This window comes from Stegodyphus dumicola, chromosome 9, assembly GCF_044657685.1.
Source record: "Stegodyphus dumicola isolate Sdum_Otavi_A_Nest chromosome 9, ASM4465768v1".
Lineage (NCBI taxonomy): Eukaryota > Metazoa > Arthropoda > Arachnida > Araneae > Eresidae > Stegodyphus > Stegodyphus dumicola.
This window is the reverse complement of record NC_140776.1, coordinates 182,610,539-182,629,978: the sequence shown is the minus strand read 5'-3', so window position 1 is coordinate 182,629,978 and position 19,440 is coordinate 182,610,539. Positions and strand designations below refer to the sequence as shown.

The 19,440-nt window shown below is 30.7% G+C and overlaps 1 protein-coding gene across 7 annotated transcripts in view; it reads left to right on the top strand.

Annotated features, from left to right (window-relative positions):
- Positions 1-14,255, top strand: part of LOC118187135 (hormone receptor 4-like) — a 310,713-nt gene extending 296,458 nt beyond the window's left edge. For all 7 annotated transcript variants that reach the window (XM_085824437.1, XM_085824440.1, XM_035357336.2 and 4 more), the window contains 3 exons: positions 733-1,173; positions 4,296-4,578; positions 10,559-14,255. In XM_085824437.1, the coding sequence (XP_085680563.1) occupies positions 733-1,173; positions 4,296-4,578; positions 10,559-10,782 (948 nt within the window). In that variant the 3' untranslated portion in view covers positions 10,783-14,255. The remainder of the gene's footprint in view (positions 1-732; positions 1,174-4,295; positions 4,579-10,558) is intronic.
- The last annotated feature ends 5,185 nt before the right edge of the window (positions 14,256-19,440 follow it).

The following is a 19,440-nucleotide window of genomic DNA, read 5'->3' as shown; positions in this document are numbered from 1 at the left end:
CAACATGTCATCCGCCATTCATCAACAATACCTCTAGCTGAGGGACAGTGTTGTGAACAGCACTGTACAGCATATCTGTAGGTGTGGTTAGAAATTGCTGTCAGGTGTTGTATTTTAGTATACTTTAGCTTAGGGGTCTCCAAACTACCACCAGTATCATCAATCCAGCTAATGGTTTATTATTGCTATTTTTGCTGCGATAAATTGGATTAAAAAAACACAGAATAATAATAACTCAGTTTTATTTATTTGCTGGGCAAAGTTTAACTGCAAGTGTCCACTTGTAAAAAATACTAATGAGATTTTCCACTGACGATAGTTTGCAGTTGTGGACCAGTTTTATTTGTGCCAATTATTAAAAGAGATTTAAGATGCTCATCAGTTAACTTCTCTCTTTAACCATTCTTTGTGTACTTCCTTTTGGAGAATGTTTTCTCACACAAGTAAATAGTACCAAAAACAGAAAACAGCCCATGAGCAACTTATTTTGTATTTTTTTATGTTATTTTCTGCATTAATTCTTCAGTCAGGATTAATAGTAATAATGTTTTGTATGAAATTTGTATCTTTGCTTACTATCATTTGTATCTTTGCTTACTAAAAAGTCGTTTTATAACATATACCAGTTCATTGTGAAATTTTTTTATTTTTAAATTGATTGAGATTCACAGTTTTAAAATTGTCTGTAGCTTATGAAATATCCTATTTTTACTTTTAATGCATTATTTCCAGGTAAAGTATAAGAAGCATCGCCGTGGTCAGAAGAATGGTCATCTTACACAAGAGCAGCAACAGCAGTCATCACTTCCATCTCCTAATCCACGTCTTTCAGTAAGTCATCAAGACTGGGCAAATGGCCAGATTCTAAAGACTGCTCTCACGAGCCCTGCTGATGTTGTTCATCTGAGACATAGAAGTGAAAACTGTGTAACTAGTTCACGACAAGACAATAGAATGACGACAGAACAAGCATGTGCCATGATTCGGCAGTTGGTAGACTGTGATGCCTTTGAGGATGTGGCTAAGCTAAAAAATGCAAAAGAATTCTTACAATGCAAATTGGGACTCAATGATAAGCTCTGTCATATAGGGGACAACATTGTGTATAAGTTGGTGCAGTGGACCAAGCGATTGCCTTTCTATCATGAGCTGCCAGTTGCCATTCATACGCAGGTACACAGTTAGAATTTAAACTGCTCATTGATTTCATTTTTATGTATTTCAAAATAACACTAAAGGTTTTATTTTTGAGTAGTATTTGTAATTTATTGTGTGCATGCTTTTAAATGCATATATGTTTTCAGTACTTTCTGATCTGCACTCACACTTTCAGTACTCAGTAGAACTGGTATGTTTTGTAGAATCTGGTGTATTTTTAAAATTATACACACGATAACCATTCAACATATGCATGTACCATACGTGTTTGAGTATGTGTGGATTTATAGTGGTTTCTATTAAGGAAGAGTAATCAGTGTCTGTAAAAATATAAATTTCAGTTGCGTAGATTTTTCGTTTTTTCTCATAAAATTTCATGTTTCTTACAAAATGCTTCTTTTATTATTTATGAGCCATAAAGATAGCCAAACGAACATTTTACATTGATTCACAAAGTTGCCAGCGAGTTGGTGAGCTTTCATGGGGGTTTTGAATAATCAGAAAGTACTATATTTTTAATATAAATATGTGATAATAAAAATGATTTTTTTGTCAGAATTATAAACATCCATTTGACATCCATCCATTCTTTGGAATGAGCTGCATATGAGTATGGTAATTGCTGGTGGAATGTGATGCGTATGGAATGACAATAATTAAAAACAGTATTTTTAATGTCTGGTTTTTGAAATATATGCCATCCATAAGATTTTCACATCCACAAAATATTAAATACTTTTATTTTCTACTTCTTGGACAAACACATATTAGCAATATAGTCCTTTACTTTTTAAACCATTCCTTTAATCTCTGCTTGTAAAATTCGCAGAGACAATAAGAAAAGATTATTTTGATAGTCACTGCTGCTTTTAGGATGCACTCTAGTAGAATTTCTGCATCAGGGAAGTAAGAGGATGTTTCCACCATTCAGCATTGATCCTCTTCCTCCTACTACCCACAAAAAAAAAAAAAAAAAAAAAAAAAGTTTACCTTTTTGATCAGTTTCAGCCTAGTTTTCAAATGAAACTTTGTCTTCAATTCAGAATTCATTTAACTAAGATGTGATTTTTCATGCGATTTCTGCCCTTATTTTTATTTGCTTTTCAAGTACATGTCTCATTTCATAAAAACAATTATATTACCATTATTTCTGTTTTAATAAAATACAATAATAAAATATAATCTGTATAAATGTTACTACAGTCTTACCAAAAAGAGTATTTTGGCCGTGGCTGCCAGTAGCTTACCTCTTTTAGTAGAAGAATTTTTAGCATGTTAAAAAATATATCTTGTCCAGTAAAAGTTTTTTACAAATAACAAATGAACTTTTAATCCATAAGGACTTTCGATTTCCTTTCTGAATTCATTTTTTGGCACGTGACGTAATCAAATATCTAAAAATTGTTATATAATCCATTAAAAATTATATGAAGAAAGAAAATGTTATATGAAATAATTTGCTATAACTGAAAATAATTTTAGCAAAATAATAAAGATACAGTTCTGTTATAAAGGGCCGTAAAAAACTGTCAAACTACTGTTGATGCCGATGCTGCCAAAAATAATTACGGTAACCCTAATACAAGAAAGGAAACATAATAGTAAATAGCTTTTTAAGATTATTGTTTTTGTTTGGATGAAAGGTCAGTTTCATATAAATACAATTTTTTTTATTATAATTTAGAAACAAAAAGCTAAACATAACTGAAATTAAACGGGAGATATAATTTTGTCTTCCAACATAGGAGAGAATATTTCAGTTCTTTTTTGTGCAAGCGTCTGTACATAAACTTGGACAAATAATAATTGAAATGCTGTCGAGCAGTGCGACTTTTATTTCGCCATTTAGCCCTGCCCCACAGCCGCTGTACGGTTTTTCTATGGCCAGTGGCGTAGCTAGGGTAAGGCAAGGGGAGACATCTGTCCCCAGGCACAGCGTCCAAGGGGCGCCAGATTGATCCTACAAAATTTTTTAATTAAATGTTTTCCATTCTTGGCACATAGAAAGGGGCACAAATTTTTCAGTTGTCCCTGGGCGCTGGAAACTCTAGCTACGCCCCTGTCTATGGCACTCACGTTTGGGGGTCCACAAAATTGTAATTGTGATTGACAGTAAAATGTTCAAAACTGGCATTTTGCAGTTCATCTGACTTGTATGATTTCAAGCAGTCAGTATAAATAATGTTTCCTTTTGCGATATTTTCTTTTATGACGTTCCGTAAAGCGACGGAATAGCGATTAAGAAGAAACATTCATTTGATTCTTTGCATAATCCTCCGAAAACACATTGGAGCGGAAGATATCGTCCAACGTTATTCTTTCTTCTACTAAAAAGGCTTTTGTCTACTTCAATAATTTTGTCCCATCCGCCAATTTTCAAGTAATGCTGAGTAAATAAAGTTGCGGCACACACCTCACGCATGTAACTGTATAATAAAGTGCTTTTAAATTAATTTGTGTCTCTGTTTGTGAAATGAGTTATGAGCATTTTGCATATTTATTGATGGTTAGTTTATAATCACTAAGTTTCATTTATACAATAAATCTCAGGGTTTTGCTTTTTTATGAGTTAGAACTCATTTCTTTGAGAAAGTTCATGAGTTCTAATCACTGTATGAATTCAGTATTTAGATTTAAAAGCTTAATAATGTTATTTGGGATTAAAAAATTTAGCATCTTGAGTTCATAAATCACTTTATACATCATATAGTTTTGAACTCAAATTTGTCAAACCAAACAAAGTACTGTGTTATTTTTTTGGCTTTTAAATTTTTTAGCTTATAATTATTTGTGCATTATTAAGTCTTTGTGATTTTTTTAAAATTTGACTGTACTGAAATAACTAATTAAACACTTTCTAATATATACAAAATAACTTTATTTTCCCTAATTGATTATTCCAGGTTACAGGTGCTTATTAATCTAATCTCGAAGCTAATCAAACTATGATTTATCTGTTGCCATTCATTATTAGTTTCTGGTTATTGGAGTTAACCTCCTTAGAATATCTGTCATGAAGTAATTACGTATATTAAATGTTTATCATGTATTTATTAGGAACATTGTATTATTTTTACATGTATTATATATAAATATTTAGGAGTTTTTGAATTCTAATCTTGTTTTTGATTTTTCAGCTTCTAACTCACAAGTGGCATGAGCTTTTAGTGCTCACCACGTGTGCCTTCCTAGCCATCAGAGGTTCACCACCCATTGATGTATCACAGGCAGTGGCAACAGCTCTTTGCTCTCTGAGGGAATGTCTTACTATTATGGTTGGAGAACCAGTTGGTTTGGAAGAGCTTAGGGAAGCTGGGCCTTTGGTTGAGAGACTGGCACGGTTGGCTGATACATTTAGAAGGATGGGTCTTTGTGTTGAAGAATATGTTTGTCTGAAAGTAATCATCATGCAGTCCCCAGGTATGTTCGTTGTATATTTATGATTTAGATTGATTTAAATTATGTACACCTGACCAAAAGAAAAGGGGGTGCAGTTCTATATCTCCTGTTCTACTGGACAGCTTGTCAAAATTTAACTTGCGATTTCCATGTCTCAAAAGCGTGACTCAGGATATGTATTAGATTTATATATAGCATTGTTCTAACATAGGTATTTGGACACAAAATCGATTCTATGACTCAAATTATGACTAGATATTTAATTTTGTAATTTTTGGTGAGAAATTAAAAAATTTATCTCGGCACATTTTTTCAGTTTGTGCCAAGAATAATTAATTCACTTGATGAAGTTCTTAATTTATAGCAACCTCAATCAAAAACAAAGTCCAACATTAAGAATCAGCGTAAATTAAAAAAAATAGTTTCAATATTTTTTTAACTACCTTCTTCAGCTGCTAAGTGCAATGATTCTTAATGGTGGACTTTGTTTTTGATTGTTATTCAGCATGATATTTAAACTAATTTATAGCAACCTATTTTCCTTTCCTTTTTTTCATTGTACATGAGCGGTAAAAAGGTCATCATTCATACTTTAAATTAATTTTAACAACATTTGGCATTATTATCACTTATAACAAATATGCCAAATTTCAAAATGTGGCAATGTAAATTTATGTATATCTTAGGAAATTTTGAATAAAAAGCTTCAATTTTTTGCAGATATGCTTAGAAAAACATCTGCTTTAAGGTGATGGTAAAACTTTATAGGTAATAATTCAAATTGTTTCCAAAAATTGTAGAAATTTAAAAAATAAATTATAAAAAATGGGCGAATTTTATTTGGAATGAACCTAAATTTCAAAATGTGAAAGGAGGAATGAAATAAGTTAATAAAAAAAAGATGCTAATAAATATATTTTAAATTCAATTAACATGGAAGAGCTAAGATTTTGAGAGCTAATTTTTTAAAAACTACTTGTGCAATTTTTACAAAAATTGGCACTTTGGCATAATTGTCCTAGAATCGAAATGTGGAAAAAAAAAAAAAATTGGTATATAATTTCAGAAAAAATCTGATTTTGTGTCAAAAGAGCTATGCTGTACATAGAATAATGCTATATATAAATCTAATATATATCCTTAGTTGCAGTTTTGAGACATGTAAAGTGCAAGTTAAATTTGGACAATTGGTCCAGTAGAATAGGAAATCAAGGTTCTACATATTCAACTTTTGTTTCGAAACTTTGAGCATACTTATCTAGAAGAGTTCTCTAGTTTAATTTCTTTGTTTTTTTTTATGTTATTAGTTTTCATGTAAATATTAATACAGTCAAAAGTCGTTAATTCAGACCTCAAAGCTAAAAACTTTCTGCGCATGTGCCGCGTTGACACATGCGCGCATTTTTGCATGCGCGTAAGACCTTTACGACTGCGCATATGCGTGTGCGCTAGCGCAAAATACGTTTTTGCGTGCGCGTTTTATGTATAACGGATGGTATAAGCTAAAATTATCTAATTATCTATTTCAGTTAATGTTGATGATTGCGTTGTTCCTTAATCTTTGAGTTGGATCTGGCTTATTATTTTTTGCAGACTGTAAGAGCAATTTCATAAAAGTAAACTTTAACTTTCGATTATGTCAAATAGAATTTCCGATGCTGGAGCTCCCAAAGGATCTACAAAACGAAAGTATGTTTCGATGTCCATCAAACAAAAAGTGGAATTGCTGCAAAAAATGGATAACGACATGAAGAAGGTGACAGAGAGGTTAGTGAAAACGAAAAAATTTCGATTGACAAGTTAGTCAGTATTCTCGGCACAGCAATTACGGGACTTGAACAGCGGAACTTTGTAACTAAACAAGAAATTATGTCTGTTTATAGAATTAAAGAGAAAGTATTATCACATAAAACGAAGCAACTTGAACAACTTACATTGAAAGAAATGTTTAATAAAGTAATCAAATAAATATTAAGCTTTTTTTGTAAATTTTGATACCCTTTAGATCATAATTGTTCTTTATTTCATAAATTACGGTTTCATATTTTTAATTTTAGAATTTCTGCATGCCATCTTACGAGATTTAAACTGATGATCTATAATCCGGAAAAATCGATAATCCGGAATCGCCGAACTCCCGACGAGTCCGGATTAGCAACTTTTGACTGTACACTATTTATATATCTGGATTTGTTTTCAGAAAATACTATTACCAGTCTTTGTAGAGTTTTATTTTATAAGAAATAAGAATTATAATCTCTCTTAAGTGTTTATAATTGAATGCATGTAGTGGTATTTTTTCTAAAGTAAGATTTGCATCTATATTTCTTTCATTTAAAATAATAAAGAAAAGAAATGAATGCTTATTTTCTGATCTAACAACTAAGTTTTTTTTTGGGGGGGGGGTTAAAAAAATTGAAATTTAGTTTTGTTTCAGAAACAAAGTTATTTCAATCACATGCTTTTGTGACATTGATTAAACTTTGCATAGCCTGGTTCTTTAGTTTAAATTATTGCTCACCGTTTCCAGCATGTTTCTGTGAATTTAAAAAAAAAAAAAAAAAACTCGTATATTGTGGTTAACAGTTTGCATCTTTTATTAGTTCGATTGTGAATTATTTTAAACCTTAAATTTTATATGAAGATTTTAAATATAAAATAATGAAAATTTAATATTTTAAATTTTCTAAAATTATTTAATTTAAATGCAGTGAAACATATCTGTATTAGATAATGCATTTGATGAACGGTTTGAGTTTATGAAACCACATAATCTAGTAATGTCATTCAGTTTCATTTCTTAGCAGAATGAGTTGTTTATGCTTTTTTGATTAGTTACTGTGTGGTATTAACTGTGTGGTAATCTAGATTTAAATACATTTTTTATAATCTAATATTATTTGGCATTGGAAAGTCTAATAATTTCAGCTTTTAAATTAGTTTTCTTTTTGATTCAGTTTTAAACACAGGTTGCTTGAATCAAACAGGAGTGTTCTATAATTTTTTTCCTCCAATCCCTTGCATGATGTGTAATCAACCTCTTGATAATTTTTTTTTTACCCGCAATGGCGAGCCCTGAGCTGACTCCGGCTTGGCCACTACTAAGGCCGGAATTGGTGGTCACTTTATTATGGAGGAATCCTAATAGGTAAGCCACCTTTGCCTCCTATGAAGAGGGAGACAATTACAGCCATGCCTTCTTTGGGATTTGAACTCGGGCTTTTGCTCTTGGTGAACTGCAAATCATTGCTAATTTGTGCATCTTGGCAAACATCCAATGTCACTACGCTAAAACAATATTTTTAATAGTCACTGTTTTTAAAAACTTTTCCAAGTAAAAAATTAAGTAGGAGTACTTTATTTTCGTTTTGTGATTTCCCCTATGTTTAATTTGAATACAGTCAAAAGTCGTTAATCCGGACTCATCGGGACTTCGGCAATTCCGGATTATCGATTTTTCCGGATTATAGATCATCAGTTTAAATCTCGTAAGATGGCATGCAAAAATTCTAAAATTAAAAATATGAAACCGTAATTTATGAAATAAAGAACAATTATGATATAAAGGGGTATCAAGATTTACAAAAAAATCATCAGTTTAAATCTGGTAAGATCTCATGCAGAAATTATAAAATTAAAAATATGAAACCGTAATTTATAAAATAATGAGCAATTATGATCTAAAGGGTATCAAAATTTACAAAAAAAGAAGCTTAATATTTATTTGTTTACTTTATTAAACATTTCTTTCAACGCGCGCATGCGTAAAGCATACATTACGCATAGTCGAAATTAGAAAATTGCAACCAGAAAACTATTTGATTTGTATTCGTGATATTTATAATGACGAGGAATTTGATTTAAATCATATCAAAGACGGAGTAGATCGAGATGAAATACAACATTTAGTAAGGAATTATGAGCCGACTAAAATAAAAACATCTGCCCTGAAGATAACGATAGTGCTGACAGATCAGCTTACAGTTCATTGCTAGCCACGACGCCTCCCCCCTCCTGCGCAGAGCAGCGTGAGATTGATAAACAGATTTCGGAACGGTTAGATAAACAAAGGATATGCCTTTATCCATTTTTTGTAGCAATTCCACTTTTTGTTTGATGGACATCGAAACATATTTTCATTTTGTAGATCATTTGGGAGCTCCAGCATTGGAAATTCTATTTGACATAATTGAAAGTTCAAGCTTACTTTTATAAAATTGCTCTTACAGTCTGCAAAAAATAATAAGCCGGATCCAATTCGAAGATTAAGGAACAACGCAATCATCAACATTAACTGAAATAGATAATTAGATAATTTTAGCTTATACCATCCGTTATTAAACGCGAACGCGAAAACGTATTCTACGCTTACGCAGATGCATATGCAAGTCGTAAAGGTCTTACTCGCACGCGTAAACGCCTATGCGCATGCGCAGAAAGATTTTAGCTTTGAGGTCTGGATTATGGGTGTCCGAATTAACGACTTTTGACTGTATTTATTTATTTACTTTATTAAACATTTCTTTCAATGTAAGTTGTTTAAGTTGCTTCGTTTTATGTGATAATACTTTCTCTTTAATTCTATAAACAGACATAATTTCTTGTTCGGTTACAAAGTTCCGCTGTTCAAGTCCCGTAATTGCTGTGCCGAGAATACCGACTAACTTGTCAATCGAAATTTTTTCGTTTTCACTAACCTCTCTGTCACCTTCTTCATGTCTTTATCCATTTTTTGCAGCAATTCCACTTTTTGTTTGACGGACATCGAAACATACTTTCGTTTTGTAGATCCTTTGGGAGCTCCAGCATCAGAAATTCTATTTGACATAATCGAAAGTTCAAGTTTACTTTTATAAAATTGCTCTTACAGTCTGCAAAAAATAATGAGCCGCATCCAATTCGAAGTTAAGGAACAACGCAATCATCAACATCAACTGAAGTCGATAATTAGATAATTTTAGTTTATACTGTCCGTTATATATTAAACGCGCACGCGGAAACGTATTCGTGCTTGCGCACGCGCATATGCGCAGTCGTAAATGTCTTACCCGCACGCGTAAAGGCCTATGCGCATGTGTCAACGCGGCGCATGCGCAGAAAGTTTTTAGCTTTGAGGTCCGCATTATAGATCATTCTGGATTATGGGTGTCCGAATTAACAACTTTTGACTGTATTTGTTAGTTTTCTGCAGTAATTAGTCCCCCCCGCACTAAATTCAATGTTTGTTGTGCAAGTGACCTCATGAAAGTTATTTCTATTTAAGAAAATTGTCATGGCATTAAAGACCTAAATCTAATTAAGTGTAGTGCAATTATTTATTTCATATTAAAAAAAAAGCTTGTATTTCATAGCAGTAATGTTTAAAAATTTAATGTTTGTTACATGTATAAATGTATAAAAATATTTCCTTGTTAATTAAAGGATGTTTATTGGCATTAGATGCATAACTTTATAAAAAGTAAAACATATTAAAATGGAATATTTATTTTACCGAAAGTTAAACATGAAAAATGTGAAAATGTATCTCTTATATTAAAGCAAAAAATATTAACTGAGAAATTTTGGTACTTTCTGATTATCCACATGAACTAATGAGAAGCCTCCATTTCTTTGTCAATTGTGGGGGGGGGGAAGAAAATATTTGGCCATCTGTATGGCTTGTTATTACTGTATGGCTATTATTAAAAATGGTAATAAAAAGAAACATTTTAAAAGAAATGAGAAAATTTTTGATAAACAAAAATCTATATGGGTAATATTTACATTTGTTTGACAGGTTCTGTAAAATGATGGTAAAATACAAAGCATGTAAATCCATACATAGTTAGACACGTGTAGTTTGTGCATACATGGTTTTTTCTATTGTATATTAAAAAATACGTCCAAAACATGACAGTTGTACTGAATGTTGAAACCGAGATTGTAGGCGATCAGAAAGTATCTTATTATTAGTTAATAAAATAAAATAATTAATTTTTGTTTTTTATTCAAAATTTTTTAGAAGAAATTAAAGACCAGAAGGAGTTAGAAGCCATCCATGACAGGTACATGAAAGCACTTCGAGTGTTCGTCGAGCATAGGTTTCCCCAGCAAACTACAAGGTTTGCGGAGCTTCTCAGCTGCATACCAGAAGTCCAGGCAGCAGCTAGTTTAGTGGTCCAGAGTAAAATGTTCTATGTGCCTCTGTTTCTCAACACTAGCCTTAAAAGTGAGACAGTGGGATAAGTGGGGTGGTCATCACCAAGGGTGCTCAACTTGCAGAATTTCATCTATTCTGCCTTTTTTTATATAAACGTTTTGTTTTTTAATATATGAAAATGATATCATTCATGAAAGGGCGTGTGCTGCTGGAAAAAAGAAGAAAAGCTTCAAAAGGAAACTTGCAAAGGCAGTTGGTTTCATGTGGATCAAGAAATTATAAAATTCCATTTGAGTTTGATATTTCTTCCAAACATTTTATATGTAGTCAAACCTAAACTAAGTTTTTCCATCAAGGTAAACATGCATAAGTTTCCAATCTTTAGCATGTTCCTGAATGCTCAAGATCCTAAGCATTCCAAGTTTTACAAAAAGTTATTGCCATTTGGTAAAAAAAAAAAAAAAAAAAGAAAGAAAATTTTTTTTTTTGTTTTGCATTTACAAGGAATGCAAAATATTAATCCTCCTTATTTGGTACGAAAACATGTAATATAAAATTGGCACGGGTGGTTTTCCACAGTGAACTGACTTTCATATAACATCACCTAGTGGGGCAAATTACACATTTCAAGAAAAAGGCACCGAAGGACATTGTATTAATACAAGATTTGTAAGTATTAAGAAAAGTGACGTGTGAAAAGACTGATTGCATTAAAACTTAAAAGTGAAGGCCTCAAAACTATTTTAGCTAGCTCTTTCACTGCCATCGTTAAAAGATTGCAAAGTGCTTCAGTTCCTAAACATCATAGGAACTGGTGTCTAAAATGGCTTATTTATTGATGAATAACTGTGAGCTGAAAGTTCTGACTTGCATTTGTTGGGTGATTTTTAAAAGAATCATCAGTATTGATAAAGAAGGGAAGGAATAGAAACAGAGCATTGTCAGAGTTGTTATTGTACAGTAATGCTTGTTGGTCACATCCCTCTTGTGCCATGAAGTTTGCACAAAACTTTTTGTGGAAAGAGAAAGGTAGTTCACTACATAGTGAAAAGTAATTTCTTGCTAGAAAAGTTTAGAGCTATTTGTTTAGTGAGTGTGTAATAATGAAGCAAGATTAAGCCCGGTTATAAATGTGTGTCCTTTGTAAGGAAGTTATATCGAAAGAAAATATTCAGCTATGTGAAACTGTTAGCATTCTTTGAATGTGTGATATTGTGTGAGTCAGATTTGCATGTAAATGAAGCTAAATTATCTTAATTTGTATCCTGACACAAGTTTTCCTACTTTTTTTTTATATTAAAATGTGTTAAAAATCATGCCAAATTACAAAAATATACATTATCTTAAAGTATAAATGTTTCAGAATGTTTCAGAAATGCTAAAGTGTTATGTCATATCTGGTTTGATTAGTATAACTGAAAATTTCAGAATAGTTGCTGTGCTCAATCCAAAGAATAGAAAGTTAGCATAGAAGCATAAAAAAGAAAAATTGCTTTATTTTCAAAAATGAGCTTTACAAGAGAAGAGTTTTATGTATATATATATATTTCTGTTTTATCTCCTCTTTTTTTCCCCCCTTCTGAAGTTTAGAAATTGTTACTTTTAAGGAACACAGCCTAGCTTTCAAATTCATTCACAACATTGTTTTAATTGTTAAAACATCAGATGTCTTAAACAGAAAATAAATCTTCTTCCATCTTTTGTAATTACTATTTTTTTAACAATAAAATTAAAGTTTTTAAAGCATAGAAGCTTTAACATGCTATAATGTATGGATTTTTTAAGTAAAAATTTCCCTCTTATAACCTAAGTAATCAGTTAGTTCAATAAAATTTGTCTCACTAGTACTGTTGCCAAATTATTTAATTAATTGTGTCAAATAATTAACATTGCTTTTAGAAATGTTTCACATGAAGTTAAATGTTATATAAGAAAATTTGATTTTATAAGATATCATTTATTGCAATTAACTGAATCTAAAATCGATGAAATTTTATTAGCTCAAATTTTTTCAAGCTTTATTGTTGTTATTTTATTTTGTGAATATTAACTAAAGTTGATGTCAGTTATAATTCATTTTGCTGAAACTTTTTTTTTTTCCTTTTCCTTTTGATGCATTAAACACAAATGCATCATCTAAGAATTTTCATAGTTTTTTTATTTAATGTTTTAAAATGTAAATTTAATGACACTAATGCATTTTTATGAAAATTAATTTATTTAATATATAATGTCTATGGTTTTTTAAATGTACATAGTTCATGTAAAAAATTCTGTATTTAAATTCAGTTTTTATTTTTCCACTAACAGTGCATGTCATTGCATATTTTATATATTTGAAAGTGCTCTTTTTAAAAAAAAAGCATACTGTCTTACTTATGTACATTTTCACTTTAAAATTTTCATGCCATATTTTCTGTATGAAAATTTATTTTACCACAGTTTGGAATCTAAGTATTATTTCATTGTATGATATATTTGATCTGTGCTAGGAAAAAAAAAACACAGTATCTAAATTTTAGTGTTTAATTTAAATTGTTTTCATATACACCAAAAAATACTGTTTTGAAATATGCGTAACATTAGAAATTTTTATCGAATTTAGGTGGAGTGTGTTGTGTTTGTTCTTAAAATAATGAATTATATTTATGGCCTGTGAAGAAAATTAAATTTGAGATTGTATTTAAATTTACAGTTAAGTGTTGATTATTTTGGTCTTCTGGTTTTGCCAAGCATGTAGTTTCTGGGATACAGTAAAATAGTTGTTACTATATGCTTAATTTATACAATTTTTTAAGCTTTACTTTTTTATATGGGTATTATAAATTTTTTTAAATGTTTAATATTTCTTGTACCTAGTAAAAAACTGAAAAATTTCCTGAAATGAATTTTAGAATATTCTGAAGACATTCTGTGATGAAATATTTTAATTTAAAATGCTTTTGATGAAATATTTTAAGAGTATTTTAATTTAAACTGCTTTTGATATTTTCCACTAGCAAAGAAAAATTAGCATAGTTTTTTACTTAAATATTTTCAGAAGATTGTATAGAAATATGATCAAAATTCCAGTCTTGATATCCCGCCAGAATGGCCGAAGCAAGTATTTGATAGCAAAGTTGTTAAAAATAAGTGTTTTTAAATGAAGAATATATGTAAAAGTAGTTGTGTAAATTACAAGTGACTAAGAAAGAATAATGTTGGAATCCAAATTATCTTTTGACAAAATGGCAATGGCCTGTTGTGATTACCAGGAAGCACCGCCCACCGGCCACTAGTCAGGCTGGGCATAAGGTGGCCCAGCCCCTATATGTATTTACATGTATTCGTGTTTGTTTATTATTGTGCATTTTCAACATACATGTCAATGTAAAAAATTTTAAAAAAATTAAAAAAAAAAAGTTAAATAGCCATTGCAAAGAACAACTGAATGAATGAATGTATGTGATGTTTATAGAAACTTTTCATCCTTTATACTGTATTTGTCGTTTGGCCGGACATTTGGCTGCTTCCTGTTTTTTCTTTTCTTTTCCAGAATAAATCATACTTTACAACTCAGTATGTGTGTTTTTCTATTGCTCATACAGATATTAAGGTTTGTACACCTTGAACACACACACAAAAAAGGGGGGAGGGAAGGGTACCTTTCCGTTTTGCCGGCGCATGCGATAAAGTCGCCAATAATGGTACAACTGATGCCAAACGGAATATTCTCACAGGTAACCTTTTTCGCCTCATCTTCAAAACAAGTTGCAGCCATTTCTTATCAGATTGATTGTTTCTTTCAATACTGGCATACAATTACATAGAATTTTTACCAGATAGTTAAATGTTATGCCCTAAGGACATTCTCGGTAATTAAGTCAACTAGGATGCAATCACACCGCTTACCCGAAGGCAAAGTCAAGAGATAAAATTCATTAATTCTAATGATAATGCACTAGCGAAGTACAGCACTGCGGTTTTACATAATTTCTGACTAAGCTGTTCGTACGAATTGAAATAACTCTTGCATTTAAACTAGTATTCCAAATTAAGATTGAACTTGAAATTAATGTAAATAATTACTGAGAGAATTAAATTTTTGTAGCGTAGTTTACGTGAGATGAGATCATTTGGGGTCACGTGATATGAACCGGCGAATCAGGATGTGGAAACATAAAAGCATAGTAAATTCTTAAATTTAATGTCTTTTTACAAATTTATTGTCTTTATTTATTGTTTTTTTTTACAAATTTATTAAAACCAGTAATAATGTCTTTTTACAAAATAATGTCTTTTTACAAATTTATTGTCTTTAGTTATTGGTTTTTTACAAAATTTTAAACGATATTAAAATGTGTATGCTTTCAAAATAAAAAATTCTTAGAACTAACATTTGTTAACATTTTTAATGTGTATTACTTGTAAAGGGTATATTGTCGCCAATAAAGTCTGCTTGGCGAGATTTGCGCCGACGAAACGGAAAAGTACTAAAAAAAAAAAAAAAAAAAAAAAAAAAAAAAGAATCAAATCTGACATGTTCTTCGCACTTAAACCTTAAAATTCAGTTCAACAGCTATATCACAAAATAATTTTAAAAGGAGCATATCTTTAGAATTTCTGATACATAGTCTCCCACGCTGGAAATAATAATAAAAATTTCTCCCCCTTCCTGTACAGTGTTGCCATTGCTCGCTTTGAAATCGTTGAGTTTGTTAATATAAAATTCATTTAAGTTTTAAAAAGTATGAAATAGTAGATAATAAAACCAATTCCAAATTTGGGCTTTCAGGTGCCCATATTCGGGTGGAAACGTACATTATTCAAAATTTGATGGCTCTAGGTACCATTGTTTTATCACAATGCAAGAAACATACATACGCTTATACAGATTTTTCATTATTTAATTTATTTAAATATAATACAGGGCTCTAATATTTGGTTGCACTAATTTGAAAAGTGAATTAACGCAAAATGACAAAAGGAAATTAATAATCCTACTGGGCAAATTGTCCCTTTTGGCTAAAAAAATGAAGACAGTGCTATATCTCCCGTTCTACTGGACCGATTATCGAAATTTAACTTGCATTTTCCATGTTTCGAAAGTCCGACTTGTGATATATATTAGATTTATATAGCATTGTTCTAACGTAGGTATTTGGACACAAAATTGGACTTTTTCTGGAATAACATACCATTTGTCTTCCGTATTTTGATTCTGCGACTCAAATCATGCCTAGATATTAAATTTTATAATATCTGGTGAGAAATTAAATTTTATCTTGGCATATTTTTTCATTTTGCGCGGGGGCTAATTAATTGACTTGGCAAACCTTTTAATTTATAGCAACTTATTTTCCTTTCCTTTTTACGAGCCGAAAAAAAGTTCATCGTTTATACTTTCAAATAATTTTAGCAAAAGTGCGTAAACCACATTTGGCGTTATTATCGCTTATAACAAATATGCCAAATTTCAAAACGCGCCAATATGTAAAAACGTGCCAAATTAAAATCTTAGGAAATTTTTAAGAGAAAACTCAATTTTTTTGCAGGTATGCTTAGAAATACTTTAATATGATGGTAAAAATTTTATAAATTATAATTCAACTTTTTTTTCAAAAAATTTATAAAAATTATTTAAAAATAAATCATAATAAATTTTATTTGGAATGAACCTAAATTTCGAAATGTGAAAGGAAGAATGAAATAAGTGAAATAAAAAAAAACAGATATTAATAAATATATACCAAATTATTATATGTAGAGATTGAATTAACACGAGGAACTAAAATTTTAAAAGCGAATTTTTTAAAAACTACTCGTACGATTTTTACAAAACTTGGCACTCTTGCACAATTTGAGTCGTGGAATCGAAATATGGAAAAAAAAATATTACGGAATTTCAGAAAAAGTCCGATTTTATGTCAAAATTCGTATGTTAGAACAATGCTAAATATAAATATAATATATATCAATTGGTTCAGTAGAAGGAGAGATATAGAACTCTTTTTTTTTTTCTCTCAAGGTGTACATATAAGTTATTGCTGGTACACTTATTAAGAATTGTTCATATAAGTTATTGCAGTTTTAAGTTTAAAAATTGAAGCTGACTGTTTTGATTAAATTTCTTCACTTTTTTGAGTAGACACCTAATTCCAGTGTGTGGGTTGTAGTGCATAACAAAAAATTTGGAAATCAGAAAGATAAAGAGTGTTTTGTTAGATTGTTTTATATAAACGAAATCATTGCATTTCTTTAAATTCTAAGACTCTTTCTTTTTAATTTTTACTTATTAATAAAAAAAATTATGTATACATGAATTCATGTGAATCGTGATAAATAATTTAATTGCCACTTTCCCCTTTTAAATGTTCACCTCAAAATTTTTTATCTGTATGTGTATTTATACACTGCGGCCCACCAGAATAAAATACACTTCCAAAATGGTTTGATTGGATTGGCTGTTCTAGGTAATGAGTGGAGATCAGTGCATTTTAATCAAGATTTAAATTGCATGAATTACTCTCTTACAAGGCCATCCCTGAGTTTTGGTATCTGTTATGTTGTGGCGTAAGGTAAAGTATGGCTTTAATAATTCTAAATATAAGATTTTATTTAACTCTATAAGCAGTCTAACCATTTTACCTAACTCTTCAACTGGCGTAGGAAGAACCTTTTCCCAAGTAAAAAATAAAACCAAAAACTGTGAAAGATTGACTAATGGCAAAACAGGTAATAAATAGATCTAATTAAAATTGTTGTCTATGACAGTTTAAATCAGAATTGGTTAAAGAAGTCATACAAGGAACTTGAGGTACGGAGAATGTTTGGATGAAATGAAAGAATTAAAAAGAATAAATGTGGAGGGGCTGTGTAGAATGAAAATTCTGATTAAAATTAAGTAGAAGATATGTATGCAAGTTAAATTTTATCTCATTTGTGTTGCTATACTATATAATGAAAATTAGGTGTATTTCGGGTTTTTTAAATTGCAGTCTAATTCTTTAATAAATTTTTGAGGGAGATCCGTGTCGCCACAGCTTTCTTTTATCACAGCGAAGGTCTATTGGTTTGTCGTGTATAGTGCTGCCATCTAACGCCCATTGCGTTAAATATTCAGGCATTACAGCGATAATTTTTGTCAGTTATAATACAACGTTATTTTATTAATTTGTGCTGCTATACTATATAATGAAAATTAGGCGTTTTCGGGTTTTTTAAATTTCAGTCTAATTCTTTGTTAAATTTTTGAGGGAGATCCGTATCGCCACTGATTTCTTTTACCACAGCGAAGGTCTCCTAGTTTTCCGTGTATAGTGCTGTCATCTAACGCCCATTGCGTTAAATATTCAGGCATCACAGCGATAATTTTTGTCAGTTATAATACAACGTTATTTTATTAATTTGTGCTGCTATACTATATAATAAAAATTAGGTGTATTTCGGGTTTTTTAAATTGCAGTCTAATTATTTATTAAATTTTTGAGGGAGATCCATGTCGCCACAGCTTTCTTTTATCACAGCAAAAGTGTACTGGTTTGTCGTGTATAGTGCTGCCATCTAACGCCCATTGGGTTAAATATTCAGGCATCACAGCGATAATTTTTGTCAGTTATAATACAGTGTTACTTTATTAATTTGTGCTGCTATACTATGTAATGAAAATTAGGTGTATTTCGGGTTTTTAAATTGCAGTCTAATTATTTATTAAATTTTTGAGGGAGATCCGTGTCGCCACAGCTTTCTTTTATCACAGCAAAATTCTCCTGGTTTCCCGTGTATAGTTCTGCCATCTAACGCCCATTGTGTTAAATATTCAGGCATCACAGCGATAATTTTTGTCAGTTATAACGTTATTTTATTAATTTGTGCTGCTATACTATATAATGAAAATTAGGTGTACTTCAGGCTTTTTAAAGGAAGCACTTCCTCAAAGGATCCGTTAAATGTAAACATTGCCAAATATGGCGATAAACGTTCAAAGCTGGTAACCCGGCGAATTGGCAACCTGGTTCGCTTTTAGAAAGAGAATATTTGCCGTGTGTTCGGGGCTTCGTTTTGCCGCTGGCTAGCACCGGATTAGGTGGTGAAAATCGCCGGAGGTGGGGGGTGAATATAATACGACTTTTTAGAATAGTATGGCTGTGTTCTTACGTAATTTTTAAAAGACTTGAACATGAATAACGCAGAACCACAGGGCTCCTAAAATATTATGATTAACGTGGGTTAAGTTTTTATTTTTATTACTGTTATTTTTACCTAAAATAATAAGAATTAAATCAGTTTTCATGCTTAAAAATTTGATATATTTTTAATGCATTTTTAAAAATTACTTTTCGGAGGATGCTAGGTGTTTATATACAATAGATGATTAGAATGAAAAAAAAAAAAAATATTGGTTCTCTGAGATGACAAAATACTTTTATGTATTCCCAGGGTCATCAAAGTTAGTAAACCACTGCTTTGAGTAATTAATCAAAGTTGTTGTCCATGTAATAATTCTGCATAATTTGGATTATAATTGCATTCAAAAATAAAAAAAACACAAATTTCTCATAGAAATCAATGATTCCTAGTTATATGAAGAAAACGTAAGTACTTTTGATTTATTTGTCATTAATTTTAAAAGTAACCTTATTTTTAAGCAATTTTATATAATAAATGTTATAATTAATATAGAATGCATTATTTTACATTATTACATTTGTACGTCGTTTAATTGCGACGCGCGTTCTCGTGTTACATAATAATACAGCGCGCGT